Source organism: Schistocerca serialis, chromosome 3 (genome assembly GCF_023864345.2).
Source record: "Schistocerca serialis cubense isolate TAMUIC-IGC-003099 chromosome 3, iqSchSeri2.2, whole genome shotgun sequence".
Lineage (NCBI taxonomy): Eukaryota > Metazoa > Arthropoda > Insecta > Orthoptera > Acrididae > Schistocerca > Schistocerca serialis.
In genome coordinates this window covers 363,450,389-363,471,438 of record NC_064640.1, presented here as the reverse complement: position 1 = coordinate 363,471,438, position 21,050 = coordinate 363,450,389, and the positions used below count along the sequence as shown (strand labels likewise).

General features: G+C 36.8%; 1 protein-coding gene across 4 annotated transcripts in view; it reads right to left on the bottom strand.

The window, feature by feature from the left end:
* Window positions 1-515: 515 nt before the first annotated feature.
* The window catches only part of LOC126470175 (ephrin type-B receptor 1-B), a 360,567-nt gene continuing 340,032 nt past the window's right edge, over window positions 516-21,050 (bottom strand). For 3 of the 4 annotated variants that reach the window (XM_050097822.1, XM_050097821.1, XM_050097823.1), the window contains one exon: window positions 516-3,043. In XM_050097822.1, coding sequence (XP_049953779.1) covers window positions 2,776-3,043 — 268 coding nt within the window. In that variant the 3' untranslated portion in view covers window positions 516-2,775. The remainder of the gene's footprint in view (window positions 3,044-21,050) is intronic. The other variant, XM_050097824.1, reaches the window with a different exon arrangement.

The window sequence follows — 21,050 nt, the reverse complement described above, 5'->3', positions numbered from 1 at the left end:
CCAAGTGGATGCCAATCCACACTGCCATCCAGGGAACAGTGCTTGGTACATTTTGGGTCAAACCTGGCTCCTCTGTGTGGCAGTCAGATATACTGACCACTTGGTCATCATTAAGAGATGCAGAGTGTATTTAAACTCAAAACATAATGCCCTCAGTCATATGAAAACTAGATTACTGTCCCCCCCCCCCCCCCTCTCTCTCTCTCATGTGCAGGTGCACACACACACGCGTGTGACCCCCCTCCCACCCAAACACAAAGTATTTATTAAATTACTTATGCAAACTGCTCAAAATCCTTGTATTCATGAAGAAAAATTAGCTGAGGTTCATGCAGTTACTTACACATCATTACACTGTTATTATTTTGTGTGACTATGCTTTTGTTACCAACTGTTAGTCCTTACAGGCATAGTTACTTATATATTTCATATTCATACCATGTTTCAATTATGTATGTCAGAGGTATCTTGTCGCATTTGTGGTAATGAAACAACCTTTGAACCCAAGATAAAAATTTAACACTGAGAAATGGAAGGTTTTTATTCACAACACTCAGAGAAACTGCATAAACATGTTTTTGTGAGGGTCATCTTTTTCTCTCTTTGAGGAGTGAAGGTAGTATGTGTATATACTCGTGTATAAGGCGACTAATTCTGTACAACGGAACTGGACTAAAAGAACACTATACACAAAATGTGCCTCAGGAAGAATCACAAAACATACAATTATATTTTTAGAAGCCAACTGTTACAGTTTTAACAATACTCTATTTATTTACAAATGTCAAAATAAATAATCACTATCCACTGTAATTGCCTAGTTTAATAAATGGGAATTATTAAACTTACAAAGAGAATTTAGTTTTGGCACTGTTACATATTTTATTGGGAGGCAGTTTTATGCTAAAAAGGCAGGAAGAATACATTTACACTCACAAATCTTAATTTGATAAATGCATTGTAACACTGTCGAGCTTTTCAGTTCATGTAAACCATACATGAAATTGGAAACAATTTCTGAAACAGAGAAAATAATATGTGCTTTTGGAACTCATTTGGCATTCTGCATTATGCCGAATAACAACAGTTTTTCCATTTCTTTAAATAGTAGGTTTGTATATTAAAATATAAATGGCAGATGATTCGGGTCATATCCTAATACCTCTAACCACATCTCTCTCTCTCTCTCTCTCTCTCTCTCTCTCTCTCTCTCTCTCTCTCTCTTACACACACACACACACACACACACACACACACACACACACAGAACAATGCACAAATTAACAAAGAAATGCTCTTAAATGCATGGTTTGGCAATCACAGTAAAATTCTTTTTGATGATATTAGTTAAATAACAGTCTTAACATGATCTGAGCTGAAATACTGAGATCATGGAAACTGAACTGTTTCATATTTCTTAAATATTTACAATTTATGCAGCTAAGAAAAAATAACCACTGAACATAATGTCTTTCATAATTCAGCTACATTTCAAAGACAAACACCACTAAAATTATAAAATGAGATAAAAATAATAGTGTGTGTGTGTGTGTGGTTTTTGAGATTGCAGGATGGGTGTAAGGGACAGGGATGGTCATTGGTTCTGCAGTTAGGCACACAATTTTTGAATGCATTTACGTTATTAATTTCTTTATACACCTGCAACAGATAGAGGTATATGTATGACCCAGTGAAATGGAAAAAAAATACAAATGTAGTCTCAAAACTCCTTTAGGCCTCTCACAAATATGCAACTTTCATTTGCACAGATAGGGCCTCATTTCACCCAACAGCAAAATTCAGTACAAAATTTTGCACAGCTGTACACAGTTATAGTGTTTTCTTCATTTCACATGTGACAAGACAGAAAAAGACACACTTGAGGATTGTATAAAACTAAGTACTATAATTTTTTCAGTCTAGTCCCATTTTGTTTGTAGAGACCAGTAAACACGTCTCCACAGAAACAAATATGAAATAAATTTTATAGGCATGTTAGTTACAAAGATATTCCATTCTATGTGAATCAGTTATTTGTTATTGCTTATACCTGAGTATATACAGGAAAAATCTTTGAACAAATTGTTGTAATAAAATAAGTAAAAAAGTATGACAGTATATTGTTAGTGTTGCATACCCTTAAATTCTTTTACTGTACACAATTTATGGACGTGTTTTCAAACTATGTACAAAGAAAATATGTATAATATAAAGTTGACAGCAACAAAGGAATCATTATTTAGCGCCTTAAAATACTGTACATGATAAATAATAATAAAAATCAGTTAATAATATAGATAAAAAGATATCATCTGTCAATGTGCAGCAATATTTCTTGTAAAACCAAGACAAGTTTGTGGACTATTTAGAAACTGTTAAGTAAATGCACACATTTCTTCAATGGCAGTTTACGATTCAGATCACTTAGGAATTTCATAAACAAATGTGCCTACCACAAATGCTGCTGAAAGATATACTTTCTGAATACTGGTCACCTACAAGTAAATTTGTGATATTTTCTGCTTCCATCAGTCACACCACCACAAACATATTACACTGTCTGCTTGGTCAATACAGTATATCAGAGTTTTGATCGAATGGTGGCATAATGTAATCTTCAAAAATTAATTTTCAATGAAAATACTTGTGGTAGCAACAGCGCACACTAAAAAAATTGACATTCACACTGAGCCATGTCCAATCACACTTCAGTTCCTCAGTGAAACTACATTATGAAGGGCTACAGAAGAATCATCTATCCTGTTTAGAGGAGAGTCAAACCAGGAAACCCTCTGATAGATTGGCAGTTATTTGTGCTCTCATTGCTTGCACACTGTTCATTATTTTCTTTTGGTGGCCAACTAACGTAATTCCTAATGCTGTAAGTTCCTTTACAGTCACTCTAACAACTGCATCCATGGTGGTGATTCCTGCTCTTTCAAAATTTTCCAAGTAACGTGCCATCTTGATGGAATTGAGCCATTCCTCAACAGATGTAAACTGGGTCATGTCTGGAGCATCAGGAGCAAGAGGATTTGCTGTCCTGCATCAAGAGAACAAACAAAATCAATAATATGCCTACAATTATCTTTTTAGTATATTATATTGCTGTGCACACAAAAATATGATTTCTGCATCTTTATGTGGGTAGGTGGTCAATGCTGTCACTGAATGTGTTACAAGGAGAGAAGGGTTAGAAGTAAAAGAATCTGTCACTACAGGAAATGATACCCCTGGAAGGCTGAAGCCAAGAATCAAAGTGAACTGATACAGCACTCAGGCAACAATCACCAATAGCATCAGAATCAAACAACTGACGGGGAGCTAGGTTTTCTGTAAAACAGTGCAACAAATGTAAAATACCCATAACAACAATAATGAGGATGAAGGCAACTACGATGAGTGACTTGGGCAATGAGTAGGAGTAAGGTTTTTGTAGTCTGAGATCTAGATCTTCGTTGACCTGATGAAAATATATGCCAAAGGGAAATTTCTTGTCTTCATTGTCCAGAATCATGGCATTGGTTACCTGAAATGTTAAGCACAAAGAGTACACAGGCTCCCCATATTGTTTTGTCACACAATTATAGGAACTGCATCCATTCTCAAGGCCACCCACACATAAAGATACCTAAAGTTTTTTGCCTGTTGCATTGAAAATTCATCACAATGCTCTCCTGCTGCTGATTTGAGTGTTCTAAAAGCAAGATGTACAAATTTTGTGGATTAATAATGAAAGTGTACTCAGTAAACATGGGAGGATCTTGTTTCAAGTTCATACTTAAAAGTTACTGCCATGCAGAACTAAAAAAATAATGTGTTTCCAGCCCAGGTTAGTATGGGAAACAGGAAAGGAATGCTCTTGTAAGATTCTTGTGGTGAATTTTAAATTTGTGAGAATCTACAGGAGCCGTGATATAGTTACTGGAATAGTTGAGATATGCCAAAGGTTGAGTAAGTACAAATACACAAACAGCACATCGTTACTTTCATATCTTGCAACTGATCCATTAACTTGTTGGCAAACACAAATTTTATGGCATCTTTATGCTCTTAACAAACAAGTAATTCACCACAAGGAACACTGATGCATTCCCTTACGACTCAGTACTACTCTGGTTTGGAACATTAAAATGGATATAAATTTATGACAGAAGCCAGGAAAAAAAAGAGCTATCTATACAGTTAATTGACAGTACCCTCTTACGTGACATTACACAAAAGGCCTCCATTACATCAAAGGCTTCTGTGTGCTTACTTTGAGTCATTGAGTGCCAACTTCAATTACCAAACTCAAAAAACATACACTCTCTCTCTCTCTCTCTCTCTCTCTCTCTCTCTCTCTCTCTCCCCTCAACCCCTGCTCTCCAAACCACACAAACCTATTGGTTAGTCTACTGTGACCCACCACCCAATGTGAATCTCTACTGCTTCTTCATATACTTCCCTTCTAGCCCATGTAATTCAAACTTATACTGGACCCATTTCTCATGTCACACCCCCTGACCCTTACTCTAAACTGGCACATTCCTAAACTTTCAATATATGTGTCTCTATTGTCCCTGCACCACTCCACCTTGTTCACAACTGACCTCAAATAAAACATCTGCAACTCTTTGTTTACTCTGTATTTTCTTATCTCTCATAACACCTACAACCCTTCTCTCTCAGACTTCTTTTTTCACATCTTCTCTCAAACTCTCAAGTTGGGTTTGTTGGTCTTAAAAATCTACTGTAAATTTAACTTATACTGGAACCATTTCCTGTTTCACACTCCCTGATCCTTCCTCTACAGGGGTCATCATACACAGAGGAAGGAAACACTTTCCAATTAAATATCTGAAGCTACCTCTCAGGGTTTCCCAACTAACAATTTCCATTCTATACTATGAGCACTGCTATTGTGGTCATTAGATTTGTTATACTTTTAGTTTTCTTTCCCAGACCATGTCTTTTTACTTTTGGTCTGTCTGCTCATCACCATACTAGTATTAATCTTAATTCTTCAATTTTTCATAATTACAATCATTAAGAAGGCCCGACAGTTACTCCCTCTAATTAACATCTCAGTGTTGCTGCACTTAACTTGATTTTATGTTATGAATAGTTCCTTTTTATATTTGATGTTTAGTTATAGGCTTGGCCTTTTCCTCTCTTATTCTGTTTCATTTCTGCTTCCAGATTAAGATACTTGATCCCCACAAGGTCAAGACAATTCATTTTTTGGGATGTGCTTGTCTGCTTTGCCACAGTTGTCATTATTGTTAGTGAATACAATCTCCTTCTCTTTTTAAAGGAAAATGAAGGGTTTATCTTCTGTCCATGATGTGGCCATTAGAGATGAAATGTAAGCTTGAATCGAAAAAAGGTAGGGAAGGAAATGGTCCATGTCCTTTTTTGTAAAGGCCCATCCAGACATTTGCCTTGAGCAATTCTGGGAATCCACAGAGAACTGTAAGTTGGATGGCACAATGAGGATTTGAACCATGCTCCTCCATAATGCAAGTCCGATGCTTCTTTTCTTTTGTTTTATGCAGCTTCTGCTATCTCTCTTTTTATTCAGTGATGTTTCAACTCCCTTTTTTCTTTATTTTTAATTGCATTAATGTTTAGACCTAATTTACTGATGCCAGTGATCCAGTGACAACAAAACACACTGATGAACTATTCGTCAATCAGTTCTCCTCCAGATACTAATGTGTTGAACACCATAACAAAACTTTGGAACTGGATCAGTATTCTAATTTAAATTATAGTGGAAAACAATACTTTTTGCACACTTCTATGGTAAAATGTTCCATTACATCTATCCTGCAAGCTCAGCTCATGAACTAGACACCAAAGTGACAAAAGTCATGGGATACCTTCTAACATCACACTGGACCTCCTCCTGCCCACTGTAGTGCAGCAACTTGACATGACATAGACTCAACTAATCATTGGAAGTTCACGGTAGAAATATTGAAATGTGCTGTCTCTCTAACTGTCCATAACTGCGGAAGTGTTGCTAGTGCAGGAGTTTGTGTATGAACTGACCTCTTGATTACATCCCATAAACGTTCGATGGGATTCGTGTCAAGCGATCTGGTTGGCCAAATCATTCACTCAAATTGTCCAAGAATGTTCTTCAAACCAATAAGGAGCAACTGTGGCCCAATGACGCAGAGCACTGTCGTATAAAAAATTCCATTGTTATTTGGGAACAACAATGGCTGCAAATTGTCTCCAAGAAATCAAACATAACTACTTCCAGTCAATGATCGATTCACATGGACCACTGAAAACAGTCCATTCCATGTAAACAAAGCCCATACCATTATGGAACCACCACCAGCTTGCACAGAACCTTGTTGACAACTTGGGTCCACGGCTTCGTGGAGTCTGCGCCACACTCAAACCCTACCATCAGCTCTTACCAACTGAAATCAGGACTCATCTGAAAAAGCAATGGTTTTCCAGTGAACTAGGGTTCAAATGATATCGTCATAAGCCCAGGAGAGGCATTGCAGGCGATGACATGCTGTTAGTAAAGGCACGTGACCTGCTGCTGCAGCCCACTGATGCAAAATTTCATCACACTGTCCTAATAGATACACTCGTCGTACATCCCACGCTGATTTCTGTGGTTATCGCACACAGTGTTGTGTGTCTGTTAACACTGACAACTCTATGCTGCTCTCTGTCGTTAAGTGAAAGCTGTCGGCCACTGCGTTGTCCACTGTTATAGGTAATGTCACGTTCAGAGTCTGTTAATTCCCATCATGCACCCATAATCACATCAGAAACCTTTTCATATGAATCAGCTAAGTACAAATGAGAGCTCCGCCAATGCACTGACTTTTTATATCTTGTGCATGCAACACTACCACCATCTGTATGTGTGCATATCGCTATCCCATGACTTTTGCCAACTCAGGATATAAAACACCTGTGAGAAGAAGAAGAAGAAAATTATGCACTTTTGAGTTTGCATAGATGTTGAAAAGATGGAAGAAAAATGCTATGTCACTTGCTTCAAAATAAGACATTTATGAACATGGCTACAACTGAATTAAAAAAAAAAATGTTTTGATACTTCATCTAAACTAGGATTTTGTGGGATTCAGACTTTTCTCTGATGTCTAATCCACATTTCTACAAATTCAAACTTTGGAGGCATGAGATTATACAAGGTATCTCACATTGATGTCTGCACTACTCCCAGAGTATTTCATGGGTACACCAACATGTTTGTGCTCCTGATGTGTTTACTATTTTTCAATATTATATGAGGGGAAAAATGTAATTACATTTTTCCATATCCCTCCACAAATAATTATGCCAGTTGTCTGGCTTGCCCTGCAACTTGCAAAGTAAATTTGTGTGTGAAAACAGCCTTTGCTTAAGCTGCCACTGTCTAGACAATTTTGACTGGTCTTTCTGTTTCTTGCAATGTTTTTGCAACAAGGGTTGCAAACACAGATTGTAATAGAATTTCTTACATTACAAATTTCTGAATAAATAAAATTAACTTTGAGGTTATGACAGCCTAGTCACTTGCCACTGAATTTCTTTTCTAGACCAACAGTTGCCAGTAGACAGTAGACTGGGATTTGTGTCATGTGAACACACCACAATTCTAGTGATTTATTGCATGCACAGACATTTGCACAGACATCTGTGCAGACAGACTGTTGCATGTGGATGGGCCTTTAGTGGAAACAGTTGATAACTTTAGGTACCAAGGATGAAAAATTACTAGTAATATGACATGTAATCAAGAAACAATAACAAAAATAGTTACTGCAAAAGAAATGTTTTACAGATGGATTATATTCTGTGGTACATTAAGTAAAAAATTACAGAAAAGATTAGTGTGTTTTGTACGGTGTGTTGCTCTGTATGGTATGAAAATTTGGACACTGTGGTGGAGAGATGAAAAAATTTTAGAGGCATTTGAGATGAGGATCTGGAGAGGCATGGAACATGTGAAATGGACAGATAAAATAAGGAATGCGATTGTGTTACAAAGGGTGAAAGAGAAGAGGCAAAAACTGGAAACAATTATGAGGAAAAGAAATTGACTAGGTGACTGGATGAGCAGAGACTGCATAATGAAAGAAGCAATAGAAGGAATGGTAACTGGAAAGAGGCCCAGAAGTAGAAGGAGATACTAGTTAATTAACAACATCAACATAAATGCATCATATGCAGCTATAAAAAGGACATTGGAAAATCAAGAGGACTGGAGACTGCTGAACTGCCAAATGGGCAGAACACTCATCATCATCACCTTCATATTAAATCTGCATAAAATAAAATATCTCAGACATATTAAGAACCACCAATCCTATTACTTTTGATACAAAAACACTAACAAAAGCCAGTCATTCACTGTTTTCTCTCATTCCACTATGTGTGTAGCACACTGAGGTGTACTGCTTACACTGAACAGTTTACATTACGGTCTTATGTTTGGTGTAATGAAGTGGTTAGAGCAATTGCTGGCACTCTTACATGAAAATAGGTAAGAATTTACATCACACAAGAATTTGGAGAGCTTCTGTGGAGATGATGGGTGGGTAGTTTTGGCTGAAATGGGGGGGGTTTCTAAAGTGTGATTTTAAAGGAGAGATACTGCATGGTGCCACTGTGACTGTCAATTCCCTCTGTTCATGCCAGAATGCTTTAAAATGTTCTACATAATGGCAAAATTTGTTAAATATACATCTAAACAGTGTTTGCATCTATATGTGATTTTGTAATTACAAGGAAGCTTGGAAACTACTTTTAAAAAAATAAAAAAAACCTTTGTTTCAGACATAACACTGCAAAGGGCTCAAACTCAAAGTTTAAAACATTTTACATATGTATGTTTGAAGTCTAAGGCTACAAAGACAGATACTAATGAACACAAATCATTATAAGGCAATTATTACCACATCCAAAACACATTCTATACTAGCAAAAATCAACATTCTACACAAGAAGTTAATATATGTTGATAAAATAAGGTCTGATGCTATTTTAACCATACAACTCAGACATCACTAGCGTATGTGAGAAACAGTAAATGATCTGTGCAAGTCTGCCAAGGCATATCAGCTCACTGATTCCCACATAACATGTATATAGTTCATTTTTGTAAATTAATGACATAACTTTTAATGATTTTTACTTTCCGTGAGACCATAATAATCCTATCTCTTCAATTTCATAAACCACCACCACCTCTACCACAGAGTCATCTAGACAGCTAAGCAGCAGGATTTATCTAAGTGGCATGATTATAAACCTCCAAATGGTATGCAGTGACTATTCTTTTTGATACAAGGAGACTAATTGGCTTATGAATTGCAATTTTTGAGAACATATTGAATATAAACAATAAATGATATATCCACCATGTAATTTCAGCAAATCCTGTTTGGTTTTGTTCCAGAAAATTATTTGGGAAGGATACAGCTTTGCCAGCTGCATTGGGTGCTAAATGTGTCCAAGTTTTTGTTATTTTTGGATTTTTGCTTTGAACATAGAGGTCTCACTAACAGTTCTACAATCAAAGGTTACTTTTGTTCAACACAGAACATTAACATCACATTTCTGTAGTAATATGTGTACAATGGAAACTTTTTTGATTCATTCTGCTCACTATCAACAATGATTACACTCAATTTCTGCCTTAGGAGGCAGTGCAATCCGAAAGTCAGCTTATAATGTGACTGTATAAACATCAATCAATAACAGTTTCATACTTAAAATAAAACAAAATCTTGTCACTGCAAGGAATGGTGGGAAATCTGTTAACATAGTAATAATATTACTATCAATAATAATAATAATAATAATAATAATAATAATAATAATAATAATAAACTCCGTGGAGGCCCGTGAAAAGAATAGGCCTCTGGTATGTTCTGCCAGTCATAAAAGACGACGAAAAGAACAAACCACTAATAGGGCTAACCCCCCTTTTAGTGTGATTACTTCTGTCAGGACAGAACTAAAGAAGTCTCGGACAAGCGCCGTCATGGGCGGGGACGACGCTTGAACCCTATGCCCGCCCACAATGGTAACGACACTGCTAGCCAACTGGAAAATGATTTAAATCCAAATAGAGGTGTTTTGCGGGATATGCTTCCTGCAACCACCCTAGAAGGAAAACAAAGACAGAGGATGAGATGGTCAGATGAAGTTAATCGACACCTCATGCTCTGTTATTACCAAGCAACAAACCTAGGAACCAACACAACTGGATACAGATCACAAGTATACACAACATTTATTATCAGATACCCAGAATTAAAATTTTTGAACAGAACAACGACTAGCTGATCAGATCCGTGTAATATTCAAAAATAACAGGATACCCCAGTCAGAATTAGAAAACATCAAACAACAAGTACAACAAATACTGGAACAAAATAATGTGCAATCAGAAGAAGAAGAAAATACAGTAATGGACCCAAACATCCCAGAGCAAACAAACAAAGAACAATACGCATCAATTAAACAATCAGAGGAAAACGAAATCTTAAGACAGCCATCAGAACAAAAACAAATAGAACTCGAAGTAACACACACGTTAGATATAGAAGAAAAATTTCAGCTGACATATATAGAATACAAAGACACAAATACAGACATTAGACCATTCTTGCATAGACCGCCAAATAACCCACAAGTCGAAACAACAATAAAAACTATCAACACAATCATACACAACAAAATAAATGAAAACACAACTATGGAAGAGTTACAACTACTGGTTTATATAGGAGCACTCACTACGCTTAATATACACACTAGGCAGAGATCAGAACCAACCAACATACAGAAGAAACTCACAAAACCAGCATGGCAACACAGGCTACAGATCAAAATAGAAAAACTGAGAAAAAACATTGGACAGCTAACAGAATTTATAAGAAATGAAATGTCAGAAAAAAAAAAAACGAAAAAGGTTAGGTAAAATCTCACAACAAGAAGCGATAGAGCAATTAGATGAAAAGAAGCAGAAATTACAAGCATTGGCCAAACGACTTAGAAGATACAAAAAAAGTGAAAATAGAAGGAAACAAAACCAAACATTCAACACAAACCAAAAGAAATTTTACCAGACAATAGATAACACACACATTAAAATAGACAATCCACCAAACATAACAGACATGGAACACTTCTGTAGCAACATATGGTCAAACCCGGTACAACATAACAGGCATGCACGGTGGATACAAGCAGAAACAGATACATACAAGATGATACCACAAATGCCTGAAGTGATAATTTTGCAACATGAAGTCACCCAAGCAATTAATTCTACTCACAATTGGAAAGACCCTGGAAAAGATAAAATAGCAAATTTCTGGCTAAAGAAGTTCACCTCAACACATTCACATCTAACTAAATTATTTAACAGTTACATTGCAGACCCATACACATTCCCTGATACACTTACACATGGAATAACTTATCTGAAACCTAAAGATGAAGCAGACACCACAAACCCAGCTACATATCGCCCCATAACATGCCTACCAACAATATACAAAATATTAACTTCAGTCATTACACAGAAATTAATGACACATACAACACAGAACAAAATTATAAATGAAGAACAAAAAGGCTGTTGCAAAGGAGCACGAGGATGTAAAGAGCAACTGATAATAGATGCAGAGGTGACATATCAAGCTAAAACTAAACAAAGGTCGCTACACTACGCATACATTGATTACCAAAAAGCTTTTGATAGCGTACCCCACTCATGGTTACTACAAATATTGGAAATATACAAAGTAGATACTAAATTGATACCGTTCCGAAACATAGTAATGAAAAATTGGAAAACCACACTTAATATCCAAACAAATTCAAATAATATCACATCACAGCCAATACAGATTAAGCGTGGAATATACCAAGGAGGCTCATTAAGTCCTTTCTGGTTCTGCCTTGCTCTGAACCCACTAACCAACATGCTAAATAATACAAATTATGGATACAATATTACTGGAACATACCCACACAAAATCACACATTTGCTATACATGGATGATCTAAAACTACTGGCAGCAACAAATCAACAACTCAACCAATTACTAAAGATAACAGAAGTATTCAGCAATGATATAAATATGGCTTTTGGTACGGAAAAATGTAAGAAAAATAGCATAGTCAAGGGAAAACACACTAAACAGGAAGATTACATATTGGATAACCACAGCGACTGCATAGAAGCGATGGAAAAAACAGATGCCTATAAATATCTAGGATACAGACAAAAAATAGGAATAGATAATACAAATATTAAAGAAGGACTAAAAGAAAAATATAGACAAAGACTAACAAAAATACTGAAAACAGAATTGACAGCAAGAAACAAGACAAAAGCTATAAACACTTATGCTATACCAATATTGACCTACTCATTTGGAGTAGTGAAATGGAGTAACACAGACCTAGAAGCACTCAATACACTTACACGATCACAATGCCACAAATATAGAATACGTCACATACATTCAGCAACTGAAAGATTCACATTAAGCAGAAAGGAAGGAGGAAGGGGATTTATCGACATAAAAAAACTACATTATGGACAGGTAGACAATTTAAGAAATTTTTTTCTAGAACGAGCAGAAACTAGCAAAATACACAAAGCAATCACTCATATAAATACATCAGCTACACCACTGCAATTTCATAACCACTTCTACAACCCTTTAGATCACATAACATCAACAGATACGAAGAAAGTAAATTGGAAAAAGAAAACACTATACATGGCAAGCACCCGTATCATCTAACACAGCCACACATCGATCAAGACGCATCCAACACATGGCTAAGAAAAGGCAATATATACAGTGAGACAGAAGGATTCATGATTGCAATACAGGATCAAACAATAAACACCAGATATTACAGCAAGCATATTATTAAAGATCCCAATACCACAACAGATAAATGCAGACTTTGCAAACTAGAAACAGTAGATCACATCACAAGCGGGTGTACAATACTAGCAAATACAGAATACCCCAGAAGACATGACAATGTAGCAAAAATAATACATCAACAGCTTGCCTTACAACATAAACTTATAAAACAACACGTTCCCACATACAAGTATGCACCACAAAATGTACTGGAGAATGATGAATACAAATTATACTGGAACAGAACCACTATAACAGATAAAACAACACCACATAACAAACCTGACATCATACTCACCAATAAAAAGAAGAAATTAACACAACTAATCAAAATATCCATACCCAATATAACAAATATACAAAAGAAAACAGGAGAAAAAAATTGAAAAATACATCCAACTGGCTGAGGAAGTCAAGGACATGTGGCATCAGGATAAAGTTGACATTATACCAATTATACTATCAACTACAGGAGTCATACCACACAATATCCACCAGTACATCAATGCAATACAGCTACATCCAAACTTATATATACAACTACAGAAATCCGTAATTATTTATACATGTTCAATTACCCGAAAATTCCTAAATGCAATAAAACATATACTGTACAGTTAAAAGGAAGTCATGCTTGATCAAGGTCTGCGTCACTTTCCATTTTTGACCAGACATAACGTCTGAGAAAAGAAAGAAATAATAATAATACTAGCAGTACCAATTGTAAAAAGAAGTAAATGGTGTAGCCACTGTTTTGTTTCACTTTTACAAATGATTTCGCTAACTTTTCTAACAAAATACATGAAATGATCAACCCTCTTGAGGACCTCCATCAAACTGCAGCCACAACTGGACTCAAATCTAACGATTAAACACCTAATATGTGGACCAACAATTAATAGCTTAATCTGAGAGGATAATTCAAGTACATAAATTCAAATATTCTGGAGAAATATGTCAACCTTCATAATTAAGTCAATAAACTAATAAGGAGAGAACATTCAAGCTTAAAAGAGCCCACAGAATCTCTTTGAATAGATGCAGCAATAAATCAATACACAAAATGTGAAATCTAGACACTGCCACACTCTAAGGCAGAAGCATTATATGAATTGGAAACTTAGATTACTGGAATCAGATTGCTAAATGAAGACACGGCCAAAAAGGGAGACAACTCTTAATGAACATTTTCATCCATTTGCACAATGACAACATTAATGGCAAGAAATTTGACAAATTATACTGATACAGAAATAAAATCTTTGACACATTCAGGAAAAGGTGTTCAAACTTTCGTGTTCGAATTAACAGAATGAACAGTTTTCGAATGACCAACAGAACTTGCAACATCCCTCTCTCAATGGCAGTAAAGAACAATTGGCTACTTGAAAGTGAAGGTGTCTACAAGGAAATGAGCATGACAAAGGATGTTTTAAAGGGCAGAACTTAATTTAGAATTTTAACTGACAACAATCAATTTATGAAAAAATGGTCAGTTACAGTGTGGCGCATGAAATGTGTTACCATTTTGTTTTTGAATATAAACCTTATTGTCAATACAATCTGAAAGGAACATATACTACAATGAAGAGCCGTACATGGAGATTTGTTCTAACTCAGCACATGCTCAATATGTCCACCATTTCATTTCGTTTCACTAACACTGAAGTTAGTGATTACCCTATGGCACATGTCTTCCGTAATTTCACTGCAAACTTGAAGAATAAGTCTTCTGAGCTCCATTTAATCACGTGGACGTTTTGGGAAAACTTTTTCCTTTAGGTACCCCCAAAGAAATAAGTCACATGGATTGCGGTCTGGGTCTGGACTAATTGGGGGGGGAGGGGGGGGGCGGGGGGGGGGGGGGCAATTTTGTCCGTCATTGAAGCAACCTGGAAACCTGAGTGAAATGATCCGCATGTCGAAATACTCGTGTAAAAACTCCAACACAGTGTTTGCAGTATGTGGCCTTGCTCCATCTTGCATGACCCACTGCGTGTTGAAGGGCAAGGCAGTAGCAAGAAGCTGTGGAATGAAGCTATTGCGAAGCTTGCTCAAATAATGCTTGCTGTTCACAGTTTCTTCAAAGAAAAAGAGGCCAATAAGTCCGTGACTGGAAATTGCTGCCCACGCTGTAATCCTCGGAGCATAATGTTATCGTTCATGAAGCACTTGTGGGTTTTCAGTGGCCCAGAAGTGTACATTTTGTTTGTTAACCACACCGCCTAAATGAAAATGCGCCTCATCTGAAAACCAAACGTTGTTGAGAGTTTCCTCCCTATCCTCCCCCCACTTAGCAAACAGTAGTCTCTGCTGCTTGTGTTCTTCAGTGAGCTTCTGTGCACAGTTCATCTTGTATGGGTACAGATGGAGGTCACTTTTAAGAATGCGTTGAACAGAGCGTCTGGATATTCCCAGTTGCACTGCTGCCTTTCTACACGATTTCCCGGGACTTCTCTGTACAGCAACTCGTACCGCTTCAATATTCTCTGGCGAACCAACAGGCTTAGGCCGAGGTCGCTTCGCTTCCAATACAGTTCCTTCCTGTATAAATTTATCATACAACCTGTGGATGGTCTTCTTGCAAGGGACCCATCGTGTGTTAAACTGTTGTCGAAAACACCTCTGAGTCACAACAAGGCTTTTCATTTCATGAAAAAGTAACACAACTGCTGATCATTGCTGTGTCGTCAGTCTTCCATTGTCAGCCATTGCTGCTTACTAGTCTCCTAGCGGCAATATCGTGAATTACATGTCATTTCGTAACTCATTTTTTTTCCAAGCTCTGCTGGTACTGCTGTAGAGATCCCAGCGGGATATCTAATGTGCGTCGTAAATTGTGAAAGAAACAACTGGTAACACATTTCGTGCGCCACCCTGTATATCTAATAAAACTTGCAGAGAAGAACACACCAGAAATGCAGCAAAAAGATGAAAATATTCCAAGAAGAAGGAAGTAATAAGCTGCTTAATGCTATTTGCATTTCTCAGTTAAACAATGCAATACCAATACTAATAATGTATTTTTAATTAATAATGGAAAAGGCATATGACTTACCGCGCTTCAGAACAACAGAAATTAATCTGCTAATTTAGTTATACACACTGGACAAACATGAGTAACGTGTTTTTGTACCTCCGTCAGTCTACTATGCAACTGTGATTCATTACAGGGTGCTGTAATGGACCTGACAATAGAGGCCTGGTCACTGTCCTTCTGTGGTAGGCAGGCAGTCACTAACCAAATAGAGGCACCCCCCCCCCCCCCCCCAATCTCTCCCCAGGACAACAGGAGGCCTCTACCAGAAGTGAGCCACCAATGTGAAATGAATGAAACACAATCTGTTAAGGGAGAGAATGGTCGCTGTAAGTGCCTTTTAGAGTTTGCATGTGCATGTAGCACTTTTTGAGTGGGTGGGTGTGCGGGAACAGTAGCAAAGGAGGAGGAGGGAGTGACAAATGGACAGAACACAAGATATCTATTCTTAATTGGCAATATGGAGCTTGTCCAGTGAAGGAATTCCTGCCACAATAAGATCGGCATGTGATCATCCGGCTGTGTCCATTGTATACATCACAGAACATTTAACATGGCTGGAAGAAGAATATAAGCTAGAGAATCATGTATGTGGTCACACCCAGGGAAAAAGTTCTGGAGCATGTGAGGAAATATCATCCTGGTGGACACTTTTGATTGTACCAGGAATGAAGACATTTGTTGTCCAGATGAAAAGGGGAGACCTCCTGCTGAGGGGCAAGAGACGATACTTGGTTGGTGAGCACCTTTTGCCATGCCACCAATGTGTGACACCTGGCTCTGGCCACCGTGAGACATGCCTCACCCGACTACATGCTGCTACCGAGGTGCCACTAGCCGTCTGCAGTGCACCTTGCTCTGTGCTGGTAAAACGCACTACACCTCTAAGTCTGTCTGCCAGTTCTGTTTGTCTGATAGCCACCATGATTTAAACACCCAAGTAATGGCCCTGAGAACACTGTAATTGATAATGGGCAAATTATCATTTCCTTTTTCCTGAGTAAAAGTAACTGGTAAATTGTATTTGAATAACCACGGTCCAAAGGCATTTCTGTTTCTTAAAATAAATTCTTATAACTAATCTCCTTACATTCTTGTTGCTGGCCTTCCTAATCCTTTGATACAATTTGCAATTGCCGAACTCAAGTCTGACATAAGCTACAGCAATTCGTTTTTACTAATATGCATGTGCCATACTCGAGTGACATTCAAGATATAGTGATTCCCTTGATTTAATACACAAATGCCACACTCATGTGCCATTTTATAACATATATTGTATCAATTTCAACCACTACAGTGTTTTTTGAATTGCTTCCAGATGAATTCTGTACAATTTTCTGGAATGAAAGATTAAATTTACACCAAATTCTCCGCTCTAAAGCGAACTACATATTATATACGCGGAATGAATATTTCATTCTGTAGCTGAGTGAGTACTTTTATAAAACATCCTAGTAGATTAAAGCTATGTGCCAAACAAAAGCTCAAAAAGGAAGAGTCAGCATTCAAATATTGATCTGGCACACAGCTTTAATCTGTATGCAAGTAACTACATGTGCACAAATTATTTACTTTTGGTGACTATCTTTGCCATGGAAGGCGAAAAGCACTCATATCATTATCAAACTATGCATGATCAGAGATATTAGTCAAAATAATAGCCTCATTGTCTTGAAATGTAGCACTTTTTGAGTGTGTGTGTGTGTGTGTGTGTGTGTGTGTGTGTGTGTGTGTGTGTGTTTGTGTGTGTGTGAGAGATGGAGGAAATTTCACTGTAGCGTGAACTTGGTTACCCAAAATATCAACACAAACCTGGTTCTTTTAGGGACAATTGTATAAAGCTGTTGATTCTAGAACAACACAGAAAATGACCTCAGATCAAACTGAACTCAAACATATGTGTCGTATAAACACTGGACCTAAACTATACAACAAACTTCCACAAGAGTCCAAAGACAAAAGTGAAATACATGCCTTTAGGAATACCCTAAAAAATTATCTGTCACGGATGTGTTTTTATACCATAAAGGGATAGCTAAATTGATGTATAAATTTTGCTGACAATTATACTTATGATTAATTACTACAATTAAGAGGCATTTTAAAATTAGTCTAAAAGAAATATTATGTACAAACATGTAACACAGTAAGGCAAATAAAGTATGCATCTATTTATGTGTTGAAATTGTGTACGTTTACATATCTATGTATCTGTACTGTACATATTCTTGTGTTGACGACACACACACAATTTATATTGTCTACTGATGGATAAATTAATTAATAATAACACCATGAAGAAGATCATCTTTGACTGGCAAAATTTCGTAATCATGTCAAGTTCAACTGCAATCGTTAGTTCACAACTTAGTGACATTACAAAATAATGGTTTTGTTTTGAGCAAATATGAGTTTAAAAGAAGTAAATAATAATTATTAACCCAAAACAGACAAGTAATCACGTAAATATGCCATCCTCACGCTGCTGAAGCTCACAATATTTCTTTAGGTGTGTAAGATTAGGTTAAGAAATTATTGACTATGTAAGTGATGAGTGCAGATAATAACTGTTCTTATGACAATTCTTGAAGACGACTTGTAATTAATGTGATCAGTTTAAGGTATTTTATACATACTTTAGTGGCACTGTAAGAAAGGGAAATTTGAAATATTTGTAGTAAAGTTAAGCAAGTGGAGTTTGCCAGCAGCCAAAACTGATTGAACATCTCTTACAAAAATGTTCTCCAGTCTAGACTAGCAGTAACTACACAATCCACATTAAATTTTTAAATACAGGTTGTTCCATTTATATGATGACCACATGCGCAGGGTTGTGTTTGCCAGCCACCAGAGCCATGCAGGCTGATTGAATGGGATGCCCATCTCCCTGTAAATGATGCACTATGCACCTAATCAGGCAGTGTCACTCAAACAGTGGGGCAAGGCTGAATTATTCCATTCCACAATTAGTGTTCATTTACAATTCATGTGTGTGCACACAGTCTGCTTGTATTGTCCAGAGATTTTTTGAACACAAGTTTCCAGGTGCTTAAATTCTGAGTTTTGGTGCAATTCGCAAATTAGTGAATAAATTTCATGAGATGGGGAGTGTTCATGACAGGGAGCATAAATGACAATGTACAGTGCTCACAGAAGTTGATCTTGATGATGCTGCATACCAAATGGAAAATTCCTCTAAAGTCTCTTAGATGTCTTTCACAGCAAACAAATTTCTTGCACCTCTGTACAAAGAGCTGCTACATTACTTGGGCTAATGTCCTATAAAATAACAGTAGTGCAAGAACTTAAAGCTGCTGATCCTGTGCACAGGGTCAGGTTTTGCAAATTGGTTTTGAAAACAGTGCATGACGGTGAAATGGATCCTTACCCCATGCTGCTTTCAGATGAGGCTTGGTTTCATTTGCAGAGGTATGTTAATTCCCCAAACTGTCAACACTGGAGCACCAATAGGCTTATTTTTCTTCATGAGGAACCCCTTCATGATCAGAATATAGGAGGGTGGTGAGCAGTTAGTGGTGACAGAATAACAATCCCAAATTTTTCAGTGACACAGTTAACAGTGAAAGATACATGCAAAACATTTTGCAACTGTTTTTTAATTAACTGGAGGAAAGAGAATGAAGCTTCCATGTGTTTTCAGTAGGCTTCAGCAATGGGTCATACAGTGAATATTTCTTTGCATACAATTCACAATGTGTTCCATGACAGAGTTATTCACAACAATATCTAGCCCACTCAAAGTCCCTATTTAACCATGTGTGATTTCTATTTGCGGGGAGCTCCAAAGGATAAAGTGTATACAACAAATCTGCACACATTACAGCAACTCAAGGATAATATCCATGAGTCAGTACTATTCTTTTATTTTATGTTTGCACTTGATACATTGTAATCTTCTTTCGTAAAATTGTTATTTCACATCAAGAAAATTTACTGTTCTTTTTGTTTTTTGAGACACATTCATAACTTTGTAGGTTCTATAACAGAATCCTGATTTGTGTGATCCACATCCACCTGTAAGCTAGGGTTATTTTTAGTTCAAAATATGTGATTTACTGCTGTCACAATTAACTTACACTATCATTATTACCAACTCAACATAAACACCCTCTCCTTTAGCGTCACTGTCATCAATGAGGAGAACAATATTTTCATTCGAAGTTACAACCATCTACTCATTTACTGATGTGAAGGAAGTACAACCTTTAGTGTTGTTTAAACGTGTATTGGAAATTAAGAGGAATAAGGATATTAAAACTTTGGGATGAAAATCTCTGTTGCCATCATAGGGATTGTGAACAAGAATAAACTGGGGCTAATGGATTGCAGTTAGCTTCTGCCCATCTTCTGTGACAGTAGGCCTCACAAAAATACTACTTCCAGTTTTATGCATTTCAACCTTGAAAAGTTTTTACAATGTTTCTGCTCCAGTTTACACAGTACACGTAATTACACAGAGATGAAATATAATACTTGTAAAGTGCGTCTTTGAGTTAAATCCTGTCATCTGTGAATGCTTTCTAAGTCCTTTCCTTAATTTTGACAAATCACTTTTTCAGTCACATTCTGTTCCTACATTCTGTGCCTTGGGAGTCGACAGCAACTGCTTTCAACATCTCTCAACTTTATCAGTTTTTTGCCTTTTATTGCATCTTTATGCTAACCCAATGCAATTTCCTGCAACAAATCTTTTTCAGCCAGGGAGAAGTCTGAAGATCACTCCTTTTCTGCTTACTTTCTTCCCTTTATAGCATTACATCTTTGATAATAAATACTGTGTCTTTTATTATGTATGATTAATATCTGCAGTCAAAATGTGTTAATCATGTTGACAGCTGATTTTAGAAGTGTTGTCAAGCATGTTAATGCTAACTTAGATCAATATCCTTTGATGCATACGAGTTTAGTGTCATACACCAAACAGGAGTCCTGAAAAGAGTTCAGTTTCTGAACTAATGTCATACTTGACCTGCAGTCAGCAATGTTTGTAAAAATGTTCTGTAGAATAAAAATACCTGCAATAGAATGCCATGCAACTACGATAAAAAGTTAATCAACAACATAAT